The sequence below is a fragment of the Cynoglossus semilaevis genome, chromosome 14 (assembly GCF_000523025.1).
Source record: "Cynoglossus semilaevis isolate Cse_v1.0 chromosome 14, Cse_v1.0, whole genome shotgun sequence".
NCBI lineage: Eukaryota > Metazoa > Chordata > Actinopteri > Pleuronectiformes > Cynoglossidae > Cynoglossus > Cynoglossus semilaevis.
Window position 1 is genome coordinate 4,849,975 of NC_024320.1, and position 20,144 is coordinate 4,870,118.

Consider the following 20,144-nt stretch of genomic DNA (forward strand, 5'->3'; position numbering starts at 1 on the left):
GGATGTCCTCCTGGAGCGAATGAGGAGGGAAACATGGAAGAAGAAAGGAAGGATTGTGTCTGCTGGTGGGTGGAGTGAAGGGTCTTGAGAAAGATGATTCTTGTATTTAGAGGTTCTCTGTGTGTGGTGCGCACAAGGATACACACACAGACACACACACAGACACAGACGCAGCCCCTCCTCCAGATACTGCTGGCAGGTTTAACTGACAGTTGTAAAAAATCCTGACTGTCCGCCCACGTCCTTTATCACTCTTCCGTTTCTCACACATTCCTCATCTTCATCTTTGTAATTCCACGTCACAGGAGCAGCTGCCATCCAATTTTGTGTGTGTGTGTGTGTGTGTTTCAGGCCAGTGGAGATGAATGCAGGAACCTTTCACAGAAGCTGCTAATGTCTTTGCTTTCTTTTTCTGGTTTATGTCCAGTGATCAGTGAGCATTATTCAGATGTTGAAATCATAGAACATTGAACATTAAAAAACAGCAAGGTTGACCATTTATTCTAATACATTGCAATTTAACACATTCATTTTGTCATTAGCAGATATTGTTGTTTTATTTGTGAAGACGTTAAAGCTCTAGTTTTCTTTCCATTTAACTGTCCGGACAAACTATCATGACACTCTTTAGGCTAGAACCTGTACATTTTAAAGTCCAAATGAACAGAAACCAAAGCGAACATTAGCAAGCTTTTATGTTAGAACAGCTCCTCAAAAGTTGTTATGGAAATCTAAAGAAAGGAACATTACTGTCATAGCTAAAATTGGCTAGCATCTGTGTTAGCGTATCACTCAATATTAAGAAACCACTGTTACAGGTCTCCAGGAGTTTTAAAGCTAGAGCCGGCAGGCAAAAATGTGCACATGGGGCAGAGAGAGTTCGCATCTGAAGACAACGTGCACATACACACATTTTTGCGGTCCTTTTTAAATTTTAGGTCAATTGGTACATGGATGACATCCTGATTTTGACAGCTAGCGCTGTCCAAAAATGTACCTTCATGTTTTTAATTAAAAATGATGAATGAATGATCAAATTCTACCTCTCAAACTTTGAAATGAATAATTAAAAAAAACCCAACAAAAACAACAACCAACTTTTAACCCGTAATCAGGAACTTTTATTAAAAAAAAAAGTTAATTGTACAGTTCATCATGTTTTGTTATTTTAACTAATAAAACAGTGAACAGATATAAATATATATGCACGTAAAGGTTATTAAAAATGATGCAGATAGACATAATTCTCTTTGTTTGTCTGTTCAAGGACCTGCGATAGACAAACTTGACGTACCTCTGTAACAACACTGCCTCAAGGCTACGTGTGGTGGAGGAGGCCAGGGTGAGAAGAGGTGAGGCGCTTCATATGTGTACTCATATTAATGCCAAAGCAGTCGAAAGAACAATGAAACTAAAATTACACAAGAATAGGGCAAAGAAGTAGAGAAGCAGAGAAAGAAGGAGAGAGGGGAGGACACAGTTAGGAGAGGTGTGTCTGGGAATGCTGGAATGACAAAACATCCCATTATTGAGGGCCAGTCACTGCCAGCCTTTTCCGAGGGATTAAAGACGCACAATTGCACATGCACTGTGTGGCAAGTGTGTGCTTGCAGTAGAGCTGTGTGTGTTGAAATCCGTGCAACCCAATTCCACATTCCACTCATTGCTTACTGCATTTCATCATGAGTCCGGAGCAGGAGAATTCAGAGATAATAGGGAGGGGGTCAGGAGGTGTGAGGCTTTAAGAGACCTGTTCTGTGACAAGAAGCAGAGCTAAAGGCTGGAGTATGATTCTCTTTAGAGCAGAAGTATCGACTACAAGTCATCAAGACAACATTGGTTAATGTTTTACAATGCCTTAAAAAGTGATGTTGCTAAAAATGCTAACCGACCAATATCACAGTTATAGCCTTGGGATGTAATACGTTGTAAAAATGCAAAAAAAAAAAACAAACATTTTGTCATTGCACTCAAACTTCTTAGCATGAATAATGGTAGGCGTAGCATAACAGCCCTAGTGTTATGCTATGGTTAGCATCATTAAGCTATTGGTTAGAGTGTTGGCCTAATGCTCATAGAAAGCAGTAGTTGAACGAAAGTTATTGATTGTTTTATATATATATATATATATACACACAGGGGTTGGACAATGAAACTGAAACACTGGCCAATTTAGTGTTGGAGGTTTCATGGCTAAATTTGACCAGCCTGGTGTCAAATCTGCCAGTCTTCATTGATTGCACATTGCGATGTATCAAAAGCCACGGTATCCAGGGTATCCATGTCAGCATTTATATATATATATATATATATACACACACACATACAGAATGTATGTATAAGTACTAAAGTATGTGTCTATACTAAAGTATAAATGTATAAATACTAAAGTATATACTCTATGTATAAGTACTAAAGTATATTAGTTTTGTAAATCTGTAAAGCTGTAAAGCTATAGTTAAACTGAAGATAAATCAATTCAATCAGTTTCAGGTCATATCTTCTAATTCTGCCAATTAAAAAAAAGCATCATATTGTACCTTTAATTGAAGCGCACAGACATTATGACTGTCTGGTGAGGGAGCGTTGCACGTAATGTCCTCATGGGAAGACAGTGGGTGACCATGGGAACAAGGACAGCTGCCGACAGGTCTTTATGTAAGAAGATCAACAGTTTGTTTAGAGACCAAAGAAATGACATTAGTGAGATAACTGACTCCAACCACCTCAACTCAGTGTACAGAGAATGCTGTTCAGTATTCTGTATTTTGACAATAACGATGAATGATAATAAAAGCAAAATGGCAATAACAAATTGATTAAATAAAATAAGTTAGATGGGTTAGAGAGATAAACAATTCAAATACAGAAGACAATTAGACAAGAAACATACTACTGAAGCTAAACTAAAACAAAAAACAAATTAAAAATTGAGTAAGAAAATTGCCAAAGCACAAAATGGACATGAGATGTACACTCTCAAATGTTTAAAAGTTTGAGTTTTTTCTTAAAGCAGACGATAGAAAAGGCACATTTTTGGAACATAACATTTTTCTGCCTTCTTTGTGTCCTCAATTTAGACACCAAGAAGACAGAAAAAGTAAAAACAGTAAAAGGAGAAAACACAACAAGAAAGAAAAATGTTTTCCTAAACTTACAGAGCATAAAGCTAGTGTACTTATGTAGTATTTCTACTTGCGATGAAAGATATGCAATATTTTGTTTTTTCGTCATTAGGTGGGTTGACGATGTTAAAGGTAAATGGCGCCACCTGCTGACTAACACACCGTAGCAGTACGCCAGATTTCAGACTTGGTCACTGGTTATTAATAACTTATTTTATTAATAACTAATTAATGACATATTCAGTTCGAAACATGACTATAATCAATTTCTTAATATATGTTTTAAGTTTTACATCCATATTAAGGTAGAGCTGATGAGAGCTTGCGTCATAAACAATAGAAATACAAAATATTGTACCGAGGTAAAAATCTGCTTACTTTACTTTTTACGTAAACATTTTCATAACAATTATGACTTAATCGGAACAATTTCTAGATTTGTTTTCTCTTTATTGATGTCTACTAAGATATTCACTACATTACTTTGGATTGTGTATTTGTATGTTTTGTACTTAAAAGCTCATGGAAATTATATAATCCTTTGTCACATTCTGTCAGAAACTGCATGGATTATATTTGTGGAAATATAATCAAACATTCCTTCTGAAACAAAAATAACGGTGAGTAAATATGTTGCCCCCGGTTAAGTCAGCATAATTTTATTGAAGACATTTATACAAAGAGAGAAGCAATCACACTAATGCACTCATAGTTTAGTTAAATATTTAATGAACCACACAACAAACAACAAACAGCACATAATCTGATGGTTCCCGTTTTATTTAAATGGATACAACCACTGTTATATTTAATGACTTACATTTTATTTATTTATTTATCTACAGTTCAGCAGCCTCACTTTGTTGTTATTGCACACACACACACACACACATATATATATATAACACAAACCCACACATATATGGCGTTTTGGGCAGAAAACAGACACCAACAATTTGCTACAGTAAAACAAATACATGTTAAAGATATTAGATCATAAAACATGCATAAGGTAATTTTACATTTAAAGTTTAGAGATTAGAAAGAAAGAAGAAAAAAGAAGAACAGAACAAAGACATTTTTAGTGAGAAAAGTGTTTTCATGTAAAAAAAATACAAAGATATAAACAAAAGATAATTAGATTTCATTACATGAAAAAGAAAAAAGGACTTACATGGAAATAAAACTTTATAACCATTGTATTTTAATTTTACATTGTATTTGTACGTGAATAACTAAAATAATAAAACTAAATACAGAAATAAGACTAAGGCCATAAATTCAAAGTAAATTATTTTAGAAATATATTAGTGAATTTCCTTTTCCATTCATTTTAATAAGTGGATTATTTATGTGAAAAATGTATTTTTGTTGTTAGTAATGATGATGAGTGCATCACATGTAACTGTCAGACGTCAGTAGGTTCAAATATTCAACATAAAGTGGGGTTGGCTTCTGAATGAGGCAAAGACAATATCTTTAGATTTAAATCACAAAATCCTAGGCTCTCGACAATGAGGCTTCAGAACCTCCAGCGTCAGGATGAGCCTGACAGATTTTCTGAACCAGGGGTAGAAGGAGACGTAGATGAGAGGGTTTATGCAGGAGTTGATTAAGAGGAGCCAGGACAGAGCTGCGAAGTAGGACAAACTGTTGGAGGTGTTACTGCCTACCAGGGAAGGGTAGAAGTAGGGACAGACACAGATGAGAAAGACGGTGATTAGGATCCCCAGAGTTCTGGCCGCCTTCATCTCTGACACTTTGACCAACACAGTGTTGTTGTTGGTGGTGCCAACAGCAGCAGATCTCCGTGTGTGAATCAGGCGCATCTGAGACAGAGCAGCCAAGAAGACTCTCATGTACAGAACCACCATGATGGTACAGGGGCCGATGAACGTGACAAAGAGGTCAACGGTGCCCAAGATGTGGCTAAGGACCACCACGCACTCTCCCTGGCAGGAGTTGAATCGGTCGGGCCACGTCAGGTGGTCCATGAGGATCAGGCCATTGTAGAGGAGTGAGCAGACCCAGCAGGAGCCAACAGAGATCTTCACCTTAGTGAGTGTGACCTTAGAGGAGTAGAGGAGGGGTTCACAGATGGCCACATAACGGTCGATGGAGATGAGCACCATGTTGCCCAGAGACACAGAGACCAGGCAGTAGGAGAGCAACGGAGTCAGAGCACACATCAGCTTCCCCAGCAGCCAGCACGTCTCCATGTAACGCAGGCTCTCGATGGGCATCACCAGCAGCCCCACCAGGAGGTCAGAGACAGCCAGGGAGAGGAGCAGGATGTTGGTGGGCGTTTGCAGCTGCCTGAAGTGGCCAATGGAGATGATGACAAACAGATTGAGGGTCATGGTGAGCAGGGAGATGCAGGCCAGCAGCATGTACAGGAGGACGGTCTCAGAGTATGGCCGCAGCACCAGCCTCCTGCAGGAGGAGTTGAGGTTAGGGAAGCAGAGAGGAGTGCCCTGAGTGTCCTCCATTTAAGAGGAGGAGGAGGAGATAAGGAGGACACAAGACTCCTTCTAAGTGTCACCAGTTACTTATCCTGCTCGTCAAACAAAAACAAAACACCTCCTGTCTGATGCAATATCTAACATCATCACCATCACCATCACCATCATCATCACCATCATCATCACCATCATCATCATTATCATCATCATTATTTCAGACTTTCTATTTTTACATTTATGTCCAAAAAAGTAACTGACGTGTTCCTTATGAGGCAGAAAGACAGACAAGTTCTTCCATGTTACAAACTGACCATTTTGATCGTATAAAACCAGAAAATAAAACAAACTACTTCTATACAGGAACACACCTCAGTCTCTCCCCTGTTGCTCCTGTGTTTGGTGCATTTGACTTTAAAAAGGACATTTACTGCTCAATTTCTTAAACACAAGCTGCAAACTAGGGAGCATGGATCTGAGAGTGTCAGTCTAGGAGCAGTGTCATGTCAGAGAGCTAATTACATGTAGCCACATGCTGCAGAACCCCAGTTTTTACTCAATCTATTTAAGATTTCAGATAATAAAATGTAACCTCACCCGGCCACAGAACCTGTTTCTTTCCCAAAGCATGTCCGCACAACCATCACCAGAAAAACAGAGAAGCAATATTCTGTTTGTGACATGTTTTTGTGCTGCAACAAATAGTGCGTTCATGTTGTGCCCCCCGCCCCTTAAGTCTGTTTATATTAATATGTTCTCGTTTACACTACAGCTCTAACTCAAATGTTATATGAAATGTATTTTGCATAAGACATGGAGTTTTGGAGTGTGATTCCATTGGTGGTTGGTGGCGTTCCAGACAGATAATCATCATGTACAACCACCGTTGATCAGGTTAGGCCTTTGTTCAACAGTGTTCATTGTTGTTTATCTATGATTTTAAATAAGAATTCTCCAGTGGCTTTTTAGTGCAGTCCATTAGCCCATAGGCTATTACCAAAGTCAGTACTTAAAGCCTGACTTGGTTAAAGCCTAAATAACACAAAAATAGGTCATAAGTCGAAGTCATTTGTTGACAGCGTGGACCTCCCATTTCCTGCCTTCACCAAGGTTCCCTTCACCAGGTCAACTGCAGCTGAACTACCTTCACTAGTTCTGATGTCATGGTTCACATGTGCTCGTCTCTTCTAGATGCCTGATACACAGAGAGAGGTTGTGGGTGAGGTGGATGCTTCAGATGTTGAAGTTGGTACCATCCACCTTCAAAGATCAGCACACGACCAGAAGTTCCAGCCTTGTTCCTTCTTCACTCGCCGTCTATCCCCTCTGAAACAGAACTATGGAATTAGCAACAGGAGCTGCTGGAATTGGAACTAGTGGTGGAATCATTGGTTAGCGAGGGCAGAACTGTCATTTGTAGTAAGAACCGATCACAGAGACTTGGGCCAGATGGCCTCTGTCTTCTTCATTGTTTTCACCTTCCCGTGTCCTATCACCCAGACCCTCCACCGCACCCCAGCCTTCTCTTTTCCTCCCCTGTCCAGTCTCCAGTAGATGTCCTTAATTCTGGTCTTTATTAATAATCATTAATAACTGTGATGTTATACACTTTGATATTACAGTACATACGTTATTACTTTTAGCAATTTCTTTGTTTTTGTATAACAAAACCATATTTCCTGTTTTTGTCCAGTCTCCAGAAAAAGTCTCTTACGTTAAAAAATACAAATGTATTAATTTATATATATTTATTTCTATATATTTATATACTGTATACAGCATAGAGTTAAGTTGGTTGATCAGACAATTTTAAAGACAAATGTTTAACTTTTAATAACTAACAACAATGCAGTTACAATGAACCTGAATGATAAAGCTCCCTTTTTTTCATGATGTTTTTTTCTTCAGTGTTTTTTTGTTTGTTGTTGTACCGTTGCCCACTGTTGCATCATTAGGGCCTATGTTTGTTTTAGCACCTTAGATCTGTTGCCCCACAGGTGGGAACACAGACATTTGCTAATGAGACACTGAGCTCCGACGAGGAGTTGGTGAGAAACTTTAATTTGATCTGAGAGCTTTTGTTTTCCTCTTCATGTTTGTGGTATTATAAAATGTGTGAAATGATCGATTGCATCATGTATAACAAAAGATGATTTAAAGGCTAACTAGAAGCTAACATTTTGTTTTGTTTATCAAATCTTTCTGGCTTATTCAATATATTCCCAACCATTTTCTTCTAAAGTTGTGACCAGCTATTTGGAAATATGTTTGGTTTTGAGAACATTATCATATCAGGGCTATTGTTTTATGGGTTAGCAGTCAGTTGGGTGTTTTGTCACTTGTGGAGCCAGGTTTTAGGCCAGTTATAGGCAGATTTAATCTGATTTAATCCTTTTAAAAAAACTTTAATTACATTTATTTTCAAATTTAATCTAATATTTGTGTTCTTAATGTGTGGTTAATACTTGTCTGTTGGCTAACTTCTGTTTCATTTTTAGCTACATTTGAATACCTTATAACATTTGATTATTTTTTTTTCAATTATGAATGATATTTCTCATATTTCTTGTTGTAAGGTTTTTATTTTGTTTTTGTTTTGTTTTATCAGGTGTTGTCTTTATCTTTCTTAGCTTAACTGTTGCTCATGCAGGTGTCATTTATCAAAAAGTATTTTACTAACTCTTAGTTAGTTTAAGGTGATAAGTGGTGTGTTTTTGTCTATTTTTAATGCTATATTATGTTGAATTACAGTTCAGTAAGGCTTTTATTTTTATTTAATCTGTATTCAGCTTCTAGATGATTGTTTGTTAGCTAGAAGCTGAATATTCAACTACTTTAAGGCTCAAGTTTTTAAAAAAGTTATAAATCATATTTTTATTATTATGCTATGTACGTATGTCAAAGGTAAAGCAACAGAGATTGGAAACACACATTTGAACAACACTTTTTTTAATATAGAATGTTAAAGAATTTTCCAAAGTTGCCTGCAGATGCAGTGACTATTTTTTGTATTATCCCTAATAATCAAATGCTAGTTTGTGTAGGTTGTCCAATATTCCAGTATTGTTGACGACCTTTGAACTTCTAAGAAGCTTCATCAGCAGTGGAGTTGGTCTTGTTGTCACGGGTGACTGGAATGCTGTGCTCGTTGTAAACTGATTCACCTTGAGCGCTGGCCTTCGGACCAGTGATAGTCAGGACTCCATCGGCAGACAGGGAGCAGGTGACTGCTGATTGGTTGACGTTGGAGGGGAGGCGGTAACGGCGCTGAAACTGGCGGGAGATATAGCCATGGTCGTCCTGCAATACAATAGGATTAATGCTTTTAGTTTCATTTTCCATTTTATGCTCACAGTTTAATTGTGAGTGGTGTCCGTAGAGAAAATGGTTTTTAGCACAATATTAATTAGGTTCATAATCACAATATGTAGCAAAAGCTGTTAAAGGCTGGCAGTGAAAAAAAGTGGAAAACAAATGAAACTGTGTAGAATAAAAAATTAAGTATTAAGTAATTAAGTAAAAACCAACAAAGATTTAAAAATCCATAAAGTAACACATGTTGTCCAATATAAAATACCAAAGGTAAAGAAGCCCAAAGCATCGGAATAGTAATAACTGCAAATTAATATCAAGGTGAAAAATAGCAAGAAGAATCACATCCAGGCTGTTCTGGTTGACTAGCAGCTGTTTCCATTTGAGTTATCTTAAGGTCCAACTGAACTATTGCTTGGCCATATTTTAGCTGCCTTATGTCCTTTTAAGAAACTTTTTCAATCAAAGCCCTGTGATGACTTTTCTTTAAAGTGTCTGTATGATTGTTTTCTTTAAAGGAACGTTAGCGCCACCTGTCTTTCATCATGCTTGCCCCGGATCTCCACATAGTCATCGGTGACCTTTACGCTGAGCTCATCGGGAGAAAAATGCTTGACGTCCAGGTAGACTGTGAACTTGTCTCTGTCAGACCTCACCTAAGGAAGACAAAGAAACACACACATGTACACCCCACCCACACGCAAACAAACCCCCACACCCACACACACACACACAAAGACACCACACAAACAAACAGAAGTGATTTGTTTCTTTCTTTGACTTTTTGTTGTAATTCTCTAGGCTGACTATAGCCTGTTCCCTTGTTAACTGTATTGTCTTCTTAGTTGCCTTTCCTGTTTCTGTTGGACTGTTTTGATTCAGTGTTTGTATTATTTCTATTATTGACACTAGTCTACTTTGTTCAGATTTGAAGTTATCCAGTTATTATGACCAACTGTTAGCTGTCTCATGGCAAATGATTTATTTTGTTTGTTGTCTTTTTTTCTAGATTATATATATACTTAAACTTGATTTCTCCTTTTAATATCATCAAGTAATCCCACATATTTCCTACTTTGCAATTCAAGTCCAGAATGCCTGAGAATTAGCCATGCAGTTACCTCAGAGATTCCAGAGTTTGCAGAATCCCAGAAGCTGCGGAACATAGACTGTCTGTAATATGGGCTGATGGTAGAGGGGAAGAAGTCAAAGTCAAACATTCCTTCTCCAAAAAACTGGTCCACGAGTCTAGGACTGTAGTTAGAGCCCAGTCCACGTCTGAACCAGGGATGGTGAATAGAAACATCCATGGTGACAGATCCAGAGTCAGCCAGGTGCTGCCTCTCTTTTTATACCTGAGGGGCAGAAAGAGGGGCTTAAGCTTGGATCTCTCTGGAATGACATGAGCTCATGATGGGACGGGCACTGTCAGCAGAATTTGGACCCTGCAGCGTCACCTACACAACCAGACACCAAGCCTCTGCCCATACACATCACCCCGAGGGAGCAGGACCAAGAAAAAAGCAGGACCAAGGAAAAACAACGTGGCCTGGAATGAGGCCCTCCCAAAAAAACAAACAAAAAACACCCAAAACTTACCGCCTGGGTCATTTTAATAGGCCTTTAATAGGTGTTTATGACAGAGGAACATTGCTGCAATTGCGTTAAATGTTCTCTTTCAAGGCTAAAGATGAGATGTTTTGCTAACTTGTAGCAATTTCATGGCCATATTTTTAAATTACTGTCCTTGTTAACCCTTAGTTGTTTGCCCCATTTACAAATGTTCTGAATCAATCGTTATTACATTTTTTCCATACAGCAAAATTGTATTTATTTCGGGGCTAAAATGACTTTTTTTTTTAGTCAACTTTAAGCAAATTTTTCTGCTAACCCTAGTGTGGCTGTAGCTCCAAAGCTTTTACATTGTACGCAGTTAGGGGGGAAATATTCATTCATTCATATGTTCTTACCACCCTCTGCAGATCAGTGAAGGGAACTATTACCACAATCTAACAAAAAATAAATACCAGCATTCTGCAAAGTGTGGTAATATTAGGTCCAAGAAGAGGTAATTGTTGAGGACATGAATTACTTTTACTTCCTGTGACTTTTTGTATTACCATTTATCTAAATCCTGCTGGGCTTTAACTGGGCAGCACGGGGGCTTAGCTCCATCAGACATCAGACATATCAACTTGTACTGGTGTGGGTCTGGGCCAGGTCCACACCAGCTTTGGGCTGTTTAGCCAGCAGCCTGTGGGGTGCTCCATACCAGATACAGCTGTGATTTGTCAGTTGGATCTCCGCTAAGCAAAGTCAGCAATTTGGCTTTTTATCAATTGAACAAACAGAGGCTGTATCGAAGAGCTGTTTTGTCCACAGTCTGGTAATTTAAAGAATGAGCATGATACCTCCTGAATAACAGGGGTTAGCTAAAGATAGACAAATGTACCAGCATGACGGAGATTATTGCTCCATTACAAGTTATGCTGTTTCTCTGCACCCTTATGTCCTTCAGTCTTATTTATCTGAGCATATTTAAATCCTTGAAACCTTGTGTAAATTCAACCTCACCCCTAAAGGCCATGTATTACTATATGTGTTCTTGCAGTTTTGTGGCTTAGCATCCAATGAACTCAAACTAATTACCTTCTCCCCCTGTTTGCGGATCATTTGTCCTTTGCCCAAAAAATGTATTTACTTTTATTGCTATGTTGTGTCCTTGCAACCCTGAGCCTGGTATTCTTGCAATCTGCTGTCCTCTGCTGGAGACTTTATATAACTACCGCTGTGAATTTCAATACCTCCTTTGTGATTTCTATTTCCCTGTGCATCTTTGTCATGTAGCATTTTAAGCTTATTCAAGATAAGCTTAAAATGGTGGACTTGATCACATGAAGTCACTGCCCTCTACTGGTCAGTGGGTCACTTGAATGGCTCTTTTTAGGTTTTATATTACCTGGGTTGCAGCATAACAGCCTGTATGTTAGCACTTTATGAGATACCCAATCGATACTCGCTTTACTCCCATCACTAGTCAGGAGTAAAGGTTACATACCAAATAAGTTGGATGTGGATTAAGATGTGAATAAAACAGATAGAGTCAGTAGAATGGAATGAAGTTTGGAAGATTGACATTAAAAATGTCTTTGATGCTGGTTACTGGGCAGTCTGTCTGCTAGACTGAGGTTGGTATGGTAAGATAACATCGCTCAGGTATGTAGGTGAGCTGTAAGTGATGTACAGAAGGCAATGTTAGTATGTTGTCCTCTGGTTACCAGCATCTGCCCAGGTGACTTGTGCTGATCAACTGTTTCCTGTATTTACTCCCCACTGGGTATTTTTCAATTACCCATGGCATTATCATTGACCTATAAATAAAACTTTGGGGGTAAACATAACAGCAGGTTGATGGACTCGATGCAGAAAAAGGGCATGGAGGAAAATAAAACATTTGAATTACACCTGTAGGGTAGGTATTCAGGTGGATAGAGATGCAGGTTATATAAGTTAGAAGGCAGGTTTAGCCTGTTGGGTCAAACTGGAGTGGGATATAGTGCTTAAAGATGTATATGTTTGAGAATTAAACTCATGTAGATTGGTGACATAAAAGAGGTGCAGGTGGAAACAGAGGTAGGGATGGTTATTTTACATTTGCTTTTGACTATATATATATATATAAAGATATATGTATATATAGATGTATATAGTATGTATATAAATATTTTTGAGAATTTCCACCCCAGTATTTCCCTGGCATGGGAGAGTGAGTGGGTGACAGATGATGTTCTTCTATACCTGCTCTTATTTTTGACACCAGTCCAAGTAAGAAGAGTGACTCACACTCAGCAGCTCGTTATTCATCGTTAGCATCCACAGTGGGGAGTGAGGAGATATTATAGGTAATACACAGTCACGCTTCAGTCTCCCTGGGATCTTTTTACCTGATGGTACCAGTAGGGGGCTGATTGCACAGTGGGACTTGGTGACAATAATTAGTTCAGGTCACATTTGGCAACTGAATATTGTAGACAGTGTGCTTCATTTCATGTATTCGGGAGTTTTACTTTAGCCTCTATTTAAAGTATTTTTTTTTATTATGTAACGATCACACACCAGGTTAGTTGACAAAGTGGACATATAACAGTTGGCAAGCGCTCAGTGGGGAAAAAAAATAGAACTAAAACCTGACCAAACATCCAGTGAAATTACTGCCATAATGTGAGACAAAAATAATTATATCTAAGAGCAGGTTTGGTCAGGTATAATTATTAGAATATATATAAGTATAAAAACAACAAAAATCACAATACAAATGAATGCAAAGTTCAACAAAAAGAACACATAAATAGAGTAAGTATGTTGCTTAAATTTCTAGTCTAATGTCGATCCTGTGCACATTTAAATAAAATGACATAAGGTTAATGCTTGGTCAAAGGTGTTTAAAATTAGGTGACATGATGGCTTGCAAAAATTATATACTTAGAAATATCGCAGAAAATAAAAAAAGGTTAACTAAAGTATAACTAACTTATAATACCACGTAGCCTGAAAGAGTTAAGGAGAGGAAACGTATCAGGTTTTGTTTGATATTGTTAAATGGCTCACTCTAAAAAACAACTTAGAGGCTCTTACACCAGCACATTTTATACTTGGATTCAAGTTAAACAATCTGTTTAATCAGTTTAGATAACATTTTGAAGCATAACCTCATAAATTCTCTGCTTGATAACCTAATTCTCTGACAGGTTAGATATAGTTCTGAATGTAATGAAGTAGCTCTTGTTTCACTGACTGTGCTCAAGGGGAGGGCTGATGGGAAAGGCATTATTCATTTTTTTTTATTATTACAAATTACAAAGTAATATTATCTAATTTAAGTCTGGGCCACACAGTTCCACTAAACCCTATTCAGCCCTGTAGGCAAATTGTAGTTTGATATAAAGGGAAATCAAAATGGTAGAAAATTTGTATTTTATTGCTCTAAACTTTGACTAAAGAGAAAAAGCTCACAGCCGTGCATAATTTTCTGGTTAAACAAAATTCCAAATTTGAGTTTTTCCACTCATAACAAAAAGACTATTGGAAACTGTTATTTTTTTGTCTAAATATTTTGCTCACCCACATGAGGGCTTAAACACTAAAATAAAAGCTAAATAAAGATAGCTCGAAGATGGCACAGAAGAAAAGGAAAAAATAATCTACAACACAAAGATAGCATAATGTTGCAGATGTCTTGAGAATGTCTAGTTGGCTAAAAATGAGCCAAAGTTAGTAATTGTTGTTATTTAGTAAATTAACTACAATTCTCTCCAAACCTGTCCCTGTTTTTTAATCCTGTCGTTATGGAAATAAAAATGTAGATGTTTGAAACCAAAAGTGAAGTTTTTCACTTGGCTTCTGGGTTTTGAAAAACAGTTTAATTTAATGTTTTACTTGATGAGAGGCGGAGCCTAACAGTCTGTCCAATCAGAGTGGAGGCCCGACACTGTCATTTTTTAGTAGTTGTACCATTGCAAGTATGATCCTGCTCCATCCAGGCACCTGGAGCCTATCACCGACCCCAACTTTAGGACACAGCCTATGTACTTTACTTTTTTTTAGACACAAACTAAGTATTCACCTGTGGAAAACAAAAATCCAGGAAGTCTGAAAACAGGAAGCGACGGAACAGACCCAAATTACGACGCCGGGACACGTTGTGTGCGAGCCGCGGGGATGATGATGACAGACTCCGGAGCTCCAGAGCTTGAGCGGTCAGAGCTGGAGGACGTGACCGAGGAGGAGGACGTATTCGCCGAAGACGCGAGCTTCATTAGGTCGCTGGAGGAAAACCGCTCCCAGGTAAGAGTCTGCAATGATTTTCTGTTTCATAAATAACAACATAATACCGCCCTCCACCAGTGCGCTAATGTCACGTTTTAGCTTATGTTTACAAATAACTACGGGTAAAATCAAAGCCGCGGGAGCAGCGAACACAAATATCGCTATCAAAATATGTATACTTCAAGCTTTGGGGGGTCCCTGATTTTGTTGAATTTTGTAGGGACCAGCGGACATGGAGGTAGAGGTGGACTCGGTGTCCCAGATGGAGGCGGAGTTTGCCCAACTGACCCTCAGGAAACAGGTGTCTTACAGGTAGGGAAGAAAAGTAAACAGGAAAAAAGTGGAATGCGGCTCTCTTCCTGCTAACCTGCTCTACCTGAATTTTGAATTTCATGAGCCTGTTTTTAAATTTGCTGTGTATGTGTGAGAGAAATGTAGCAGATAAAAACAAAACTGTAATGTGCTCAGTTTTGGTGAGTTAAAAGAAGTTTATTGGGAGATTTGTAAGAGGAGAGTTTGACTGTTTTCAAGTGTATCTTGGACAAACGCACGTTTTGTGAAAAATAGTGTTTTATTCATGTAAGGTTGTCCTTTTAAACTGTTGAATGGCCCATTTTCTGTTGCCTATCCAAATGTTGATTGCTACACAGCAAGATAAGTGAGCTCTTTACCAACATCTTGATACAGTTTTAATTTAATAGACTTATTAGAGCACTCATATTCTTGCATCCTTACCAAATAATTTTTGGGGTTCAGTATTAGAAAGCTAGCATCCTAATACTTGCATTTATAGTGTATTCGTACACTTTTGCGTTGTACTGTGGCTACATATTTTCCATCTAAATATAGTAGCCTTTTTTTTTCTTTTTTCTGACTGTATCACCCAAGATGCAATTCCATCCTGTCATGAGTACCCAAATAATTTCCTCCCACATCCATCAACCTTTAATGCTACATACACACCTTAGTTGTTCAGCTCTAGTTCTCTAATCAAATTGAATCTCTGAAACAGTGTAGCTCAATCATCTGTTTTTTATTTTTGCATCTTAACTTTAGCAGCACAATTCACGTTTACTCCCTCAGGAACCTTAATTATTGTTCTTCTCTTAACTTGAGCACTTGTAGTTTAAACTCTAGCGTCCCAAAATTATAATCCTTCCTACTTGATTTCAACTGTGGTAGTCTTACTTTTGAATTTGCGCCACTCTTCTCCAACCTTCTGCTCCTGTTTCTGCTCTAACACTGTGGAAAAAGCTTCCCTGCAACATTTGCACAATTATTTAACAGTGTGAGGGCTTTTAAAAACTATATTAAGTTGTTCATATAGATTTTTTAAATACTGTACCATTAAACAGTGACTTTATTTAATTTAATTGTATTTTCTGTTCTTTCCCTTTTTGATATTTTTATTGATTCCTTGCACTTGGTCACCTTTGGCTTGTTCTAAAGACAATATTAATAAATGGTGATTGATGAATTGTTGATTTGCCTCACCCCTAGAAACCTAAGCCATGACATCTATCAAACTAACTCAAACACAAACTCTCTTCCTCACCAATTACTTACTTATTTACACTTATCTTTTCACCATGGCCTAACTTAATTTACGTAACCTAACGCTATTTCCCCGACTTTTGCAACGGCTATTATGCAACATTTTTCTTCTCAAGAAGAAACTCCAGTCTCTCCTCACACAGGGTCCTTAATTCTTTCCTCTTTTCACTCAAACAGCCCTGACTAACTCTGAACCTTTAACCTCTAATTCTTACTCTGAACCTTTCTGTCATATTAAGAGGCGTTCTATTTTGTGGTTTTGATGTCAGAACTGTACTTTACCAGCACTTTTGAGTTCACTCTAGACTCAATATTCATGCTGCTGCTGTTGTTCTCCCTGGGACTGAAATATCGGCCTGTCCGTTGCCTTGGACACCGTATTCGCACATGGATCTCTAATCTAATTGTCTTCCCTTCTCATGAACAGTTGTTTCTTTGATCAGCCACTGTCCAACTGCAATAGACAACCTCTCACTTAAATCCAGGGCAGCAACGTTGGTTATTTTTGTCATCTAATAATCTCCAAACAATCTCTAAGTGAAGAGAGAGAACAGAAGAGGCTTAAATCATAAAAAAAAACAAAAAACCCTTGAAGCTGATCAAGTGTCAGTCAGCGGCTAACAGCGGCTAATTAATTTGGCTGTTCACGCCTCATTGCTTATCTGTAGTAGTTCTTATGACCTTGTCAAATGTACTAAGCCAAAATGAATAATTTAAAGTTTAACTCGACACCAAGCTAAACCCCTTTGTTGCTCTGACACTGGTTGAATGTTTCAAATCAGTTGAGTCTGTGGAGCCTCTGGGCTGAATAACAGAGCAGAGAAGATGACCCCTCAGATGAATTATGTCTGAGAAAGATTCACCATCTCAACCTAAAGCTGACATGGAAAGTTCCTGTCACATTGGTCATTTCAAATGAGAAACAATACACACCTAAATGATACATAATTACATTTGAACTGCCATTGTCTACAATGGCTTTAAATCAAGAATTTTGTAATAGATGTTAGTGGGAGTAACGTTTGGAAAAAAAGATTCAATCTTTATGTTTTGTTACAGGTCTATTTAGTAATGAGGTAGAGCAGCATCATTTTTGTGGCTTTAGACCATTTTTGGCTCATGTGAGTTATACTTATTTGTGGGGTCAATGCAAGGCCTGTGATGATAACAAATTCTGCTGGACAATATACTGTTCCACAAATTTCTGCCGCTGAACAATATTATGGTCAACATTATTTTGAGAACAACTTAACCACTGGTGTATTGATTATATATCATAATTATGCAAGTGCAGCCTTTCAAATACAATAAATTTTAACTACTAGTATTTTTTTGCAATTATAGCAGTTATATATTTGTATATTGTAACATTTCTCGACCCATATCTAACATCATTTAATTTCTGTCTGAGTGACAAATGCAGTATTGGTTTAATACTAGTTGGACTCACAAAGCCTTAAAGTGAAGAGAGAACATGTTTTTATGTTGAAAGGTTCTTAAAATTGTTATGCAATTACTTCTCTATTTGGGACGTTGCTGTCATTTTGGTCAATATGACAAAAAAACTCATATAACAGTATTTAAATACCAATTGTTTACTGACAATAGAAATCAGATTTTTGTCCATGAACTTTCTTACAATAACGTTTGTAAATGGTTAACAAACATTTTGGTTTTTTGGGCAGTATGTCATATACCACATCAAACTTCTCTCATTTCACCCCCAAGCGTGATAAAACTGAACTTAGACTTTGTGATGGAGGCAGCATTGATTAATAACGTTTGAATCTGAAAATGAATGAAAACAATCAATAACTTTGTGTAATATCACATCGTGTTACTAGCAGTACAGAAAGGATTGTGTGCATTTGTGTTTGACGGGGTGGGGGCGGAGCCAACTACCACAGATGTCACTGATGTCAAATCTCTTGACTCACCAGAGCAGTTACATAAAGATAGGCTCTATCTGTGGTACTGTGATGCTCTCTCTCTTGCTTTCACTCTCGTTTTCTCTCTGTGTTGGGAGCCTACAAAGAGGATAGAGGAGGAGGAAGAGGCGGATGCAAGGGAGGAGGAGGAAGCTGTTGATGATTTAATTTTATTATAGTCTGCATCATCATTAGGCTGTCTCAGCCTAATGATGATGTTAAATTAAGATAATAACATTGTACACACACTGCCATTATTGTTGTAAGTAATATTAACCAGGTTTAAGGTTAAATCAGCAGCAGCAGCAGCAAACAGTTTGTCCTGTTTGTTGTGTTGTGTTCTGTGTAGATCACATGATTGCAGTGTGGATCTACTGTCGCCTCAGGCAAAACACAAATGTTCAACATCTGATGACCGGGACTGACATACACTGGTGCATTGATCATTCAAGAGAGCTGCTGTAAAAGTGGGAAAAGAAGAATAATCAGCTCAGTTTGCTAGCAGCCAAATAAAGTTAGAATCTTTTGCACATTCACAGCCCAGATTGCAGAAAAACACAGATGGCGAAAACAATTGGCCAAAATAAGAGACAGAAAACTGGCACAGCTCTTGGTAGACTTTTACACCTCCTGCAGCTATGTAGCCGTGATAAAAAGTAAAGAAAGTAATGATAAAAAGTGCAGGACTTTTTACTGTTATTATTTAAATCAAATCAAAGATGCTTTACATCATGGCTCATACTAAAGCCCCAAGATTTGCCTTTATGACTAATTATTCTTGTAGTTAATTTGTCAGTTTAATTTCAATTAAATCAAGGTAAAAGAAAAGGGTAGTCATTAATTTCAGCAGTCAGACTTCTGAAATGATCTAATTAAGGACCACTCTACCACCTCTATCAAAATCACAGCTTTGGCTAACATTAGCCTAACATATTAGCATTCCCTTTAATGGCTCGAGTTAGATTTGCTACTGCATAATACATACTATCCAACACCAGGACTGCACAGCTTATCGTTATTCCTCAAGTACTTTGGGCTGAGGTATCGGATCAGACAGGCTATAGATGTTCTTTTAATCCTGAGATTTTTATCAATATTGGACGATACCAATATCGTATCGTATCGGATTGAGCCATTCCTGTTAATATGAATCAAAGTTTTTCTCATTGATTTGACTGAGAAATCTAAATAGATATTATATATATTTAAAACAAAAATGAGTATTGTCCAAAATAACTTATAATTGCAAAAAATAAAAATAGTAGGTATTGTTATTATAATATTATATAATATTCTCCTTAAAAAATGTACGTAGCCCTAGGCTGGCCCCCAAAGCTACTGTTCTTAAAAGACAACAAAAATCAAGTTGAGGGAGAGCGTGAAGTAAACACAACAGCTAAAGCTAAAAAATCTGTAGCTCCCATCAAACCCTTGTGTTGCTTGTATAATGCATCAGATGTGCAGAACCAAAGCAGTGGAGGCGTCAGTGCTGTACAATTTCCTGCTCCTCATTAGGAATATTGTCTATTAGCTTAATGTGACTGTGTATAATCAGCTCTGAGGCTGCAGAGACAGAAAATGTAGGTCAGGTTGTGGGTGTTGGTAGGTTAAAAAGACTGCACTGAATTCTATGTCCTGTGGAGTGGCAGTGTGTTTGTTATGGAAATAAGGAGTGGGCGAGAACAGTGATAACAAGGAGGGAAGAAACAGGTGCATGTGTGTTTGTATGTATGAAGTATACACATATAGAGTGTGTTTCTTTCTGGCATGGCAACAGAGGCCAAAATCTGGTCGCAGCATGTTGAGTTTGTATAATCAGTACTTGAACATATGACCACTGGGATATAAGCATACATTAAATCATTTTAAAACACTTAAATATAAAGGTCAGTTTTATGTTTGATTTAAAGTAATCCAGCTTCCAAAACATTTATAAACAT

The 20,144-nt window shown here is 37.7% G+C and overlaps 3 protein-coding genes and 1 long non-coding RNA gene across 4 annotated transcripts in view; 2 read left to right on the top strand and 2 right to left on the bottom strand.

The window, feature by feature from the left end:
• LOC103389257 (uncharacterized) overlaps window positions 1–7,296 on the top strand; it is a 15,267-nt gene extending 7,971 nt beyond the window's left edge. The window contains exons 2-3 of the long non-coding RNA XR_522583.3: window positions 1,268–1,352; window positions 6,776–7,296. This is a non-coding gene — a long non-coding RNA (uncharacterized LOC103389257). The remainder of the gene's footprint in view (window positions 1–1,267; window positions 1,353–6,775) is intronic.
• LOC103389256 (trace amine-associated receptor 13c-like) lies at window positions 4,479–6,752 on the bottom strand. The gene has a single exon (XM_008324593.3). It carries the CDS (start codon window positions 5,612–5,614, stop codon window positions 4,616–4,618), a length of 999 nt encoding a protein of 332 aa, XP_008322815.1. The 5' UTR covers window positions 5,615–6,752; the 3' UTR covers window positions 4,479–4,615.
• A 1,157-nt stretch (window positions 7,297–8,453) lies between the features above and the next one.
• cryaa (crystallin, alpha A) lies at window positions 8,454–12,531 on the bottom strand. The gene is made up of 3 exons (XM_008324596.3): window positions 10,018–12,531; window positions 9,430–9,552; window positions 8,454–8,884 (listed from the first exon to the last, which is right to left on the bottom strand). Exons 1-3 carry the CDS (start codon window positions 10,204–10,206, stop codon window positions 8,669–8,671), a joined length of 528 nt encoding a protein of 175 aa, XP_008322818.1. The 5' UTR covers window positions 10,207–12,531; the 3' UTR covers window positions 8,454–8,668.
• Window positions 12,532–14,406: 1,875 nt separating this feature from the next.
• LOC103389260 (diacylglycerol kinase zeta-like) overlaps window positions 14,407–20,144 on the top strand; it is a 70,074-nt gene continuing 64,336 nt past the window's right edge. The window contains exons 1-2 of the mRNA XM_025062206.1: window positions 14,407–14,740; window positions 14,943–15,034. Coding sequence (XP_024917974.1) covers window positions 14,615–14,740; window positions 14,943–15,034 — 218 coding nt within the window. The 5' untranslated portion in view covers window positions 14,407–14,614. The remainder of the gene's footprint in view (window positions 14,741–14,942; window positions 15,035–20,144) is intronic.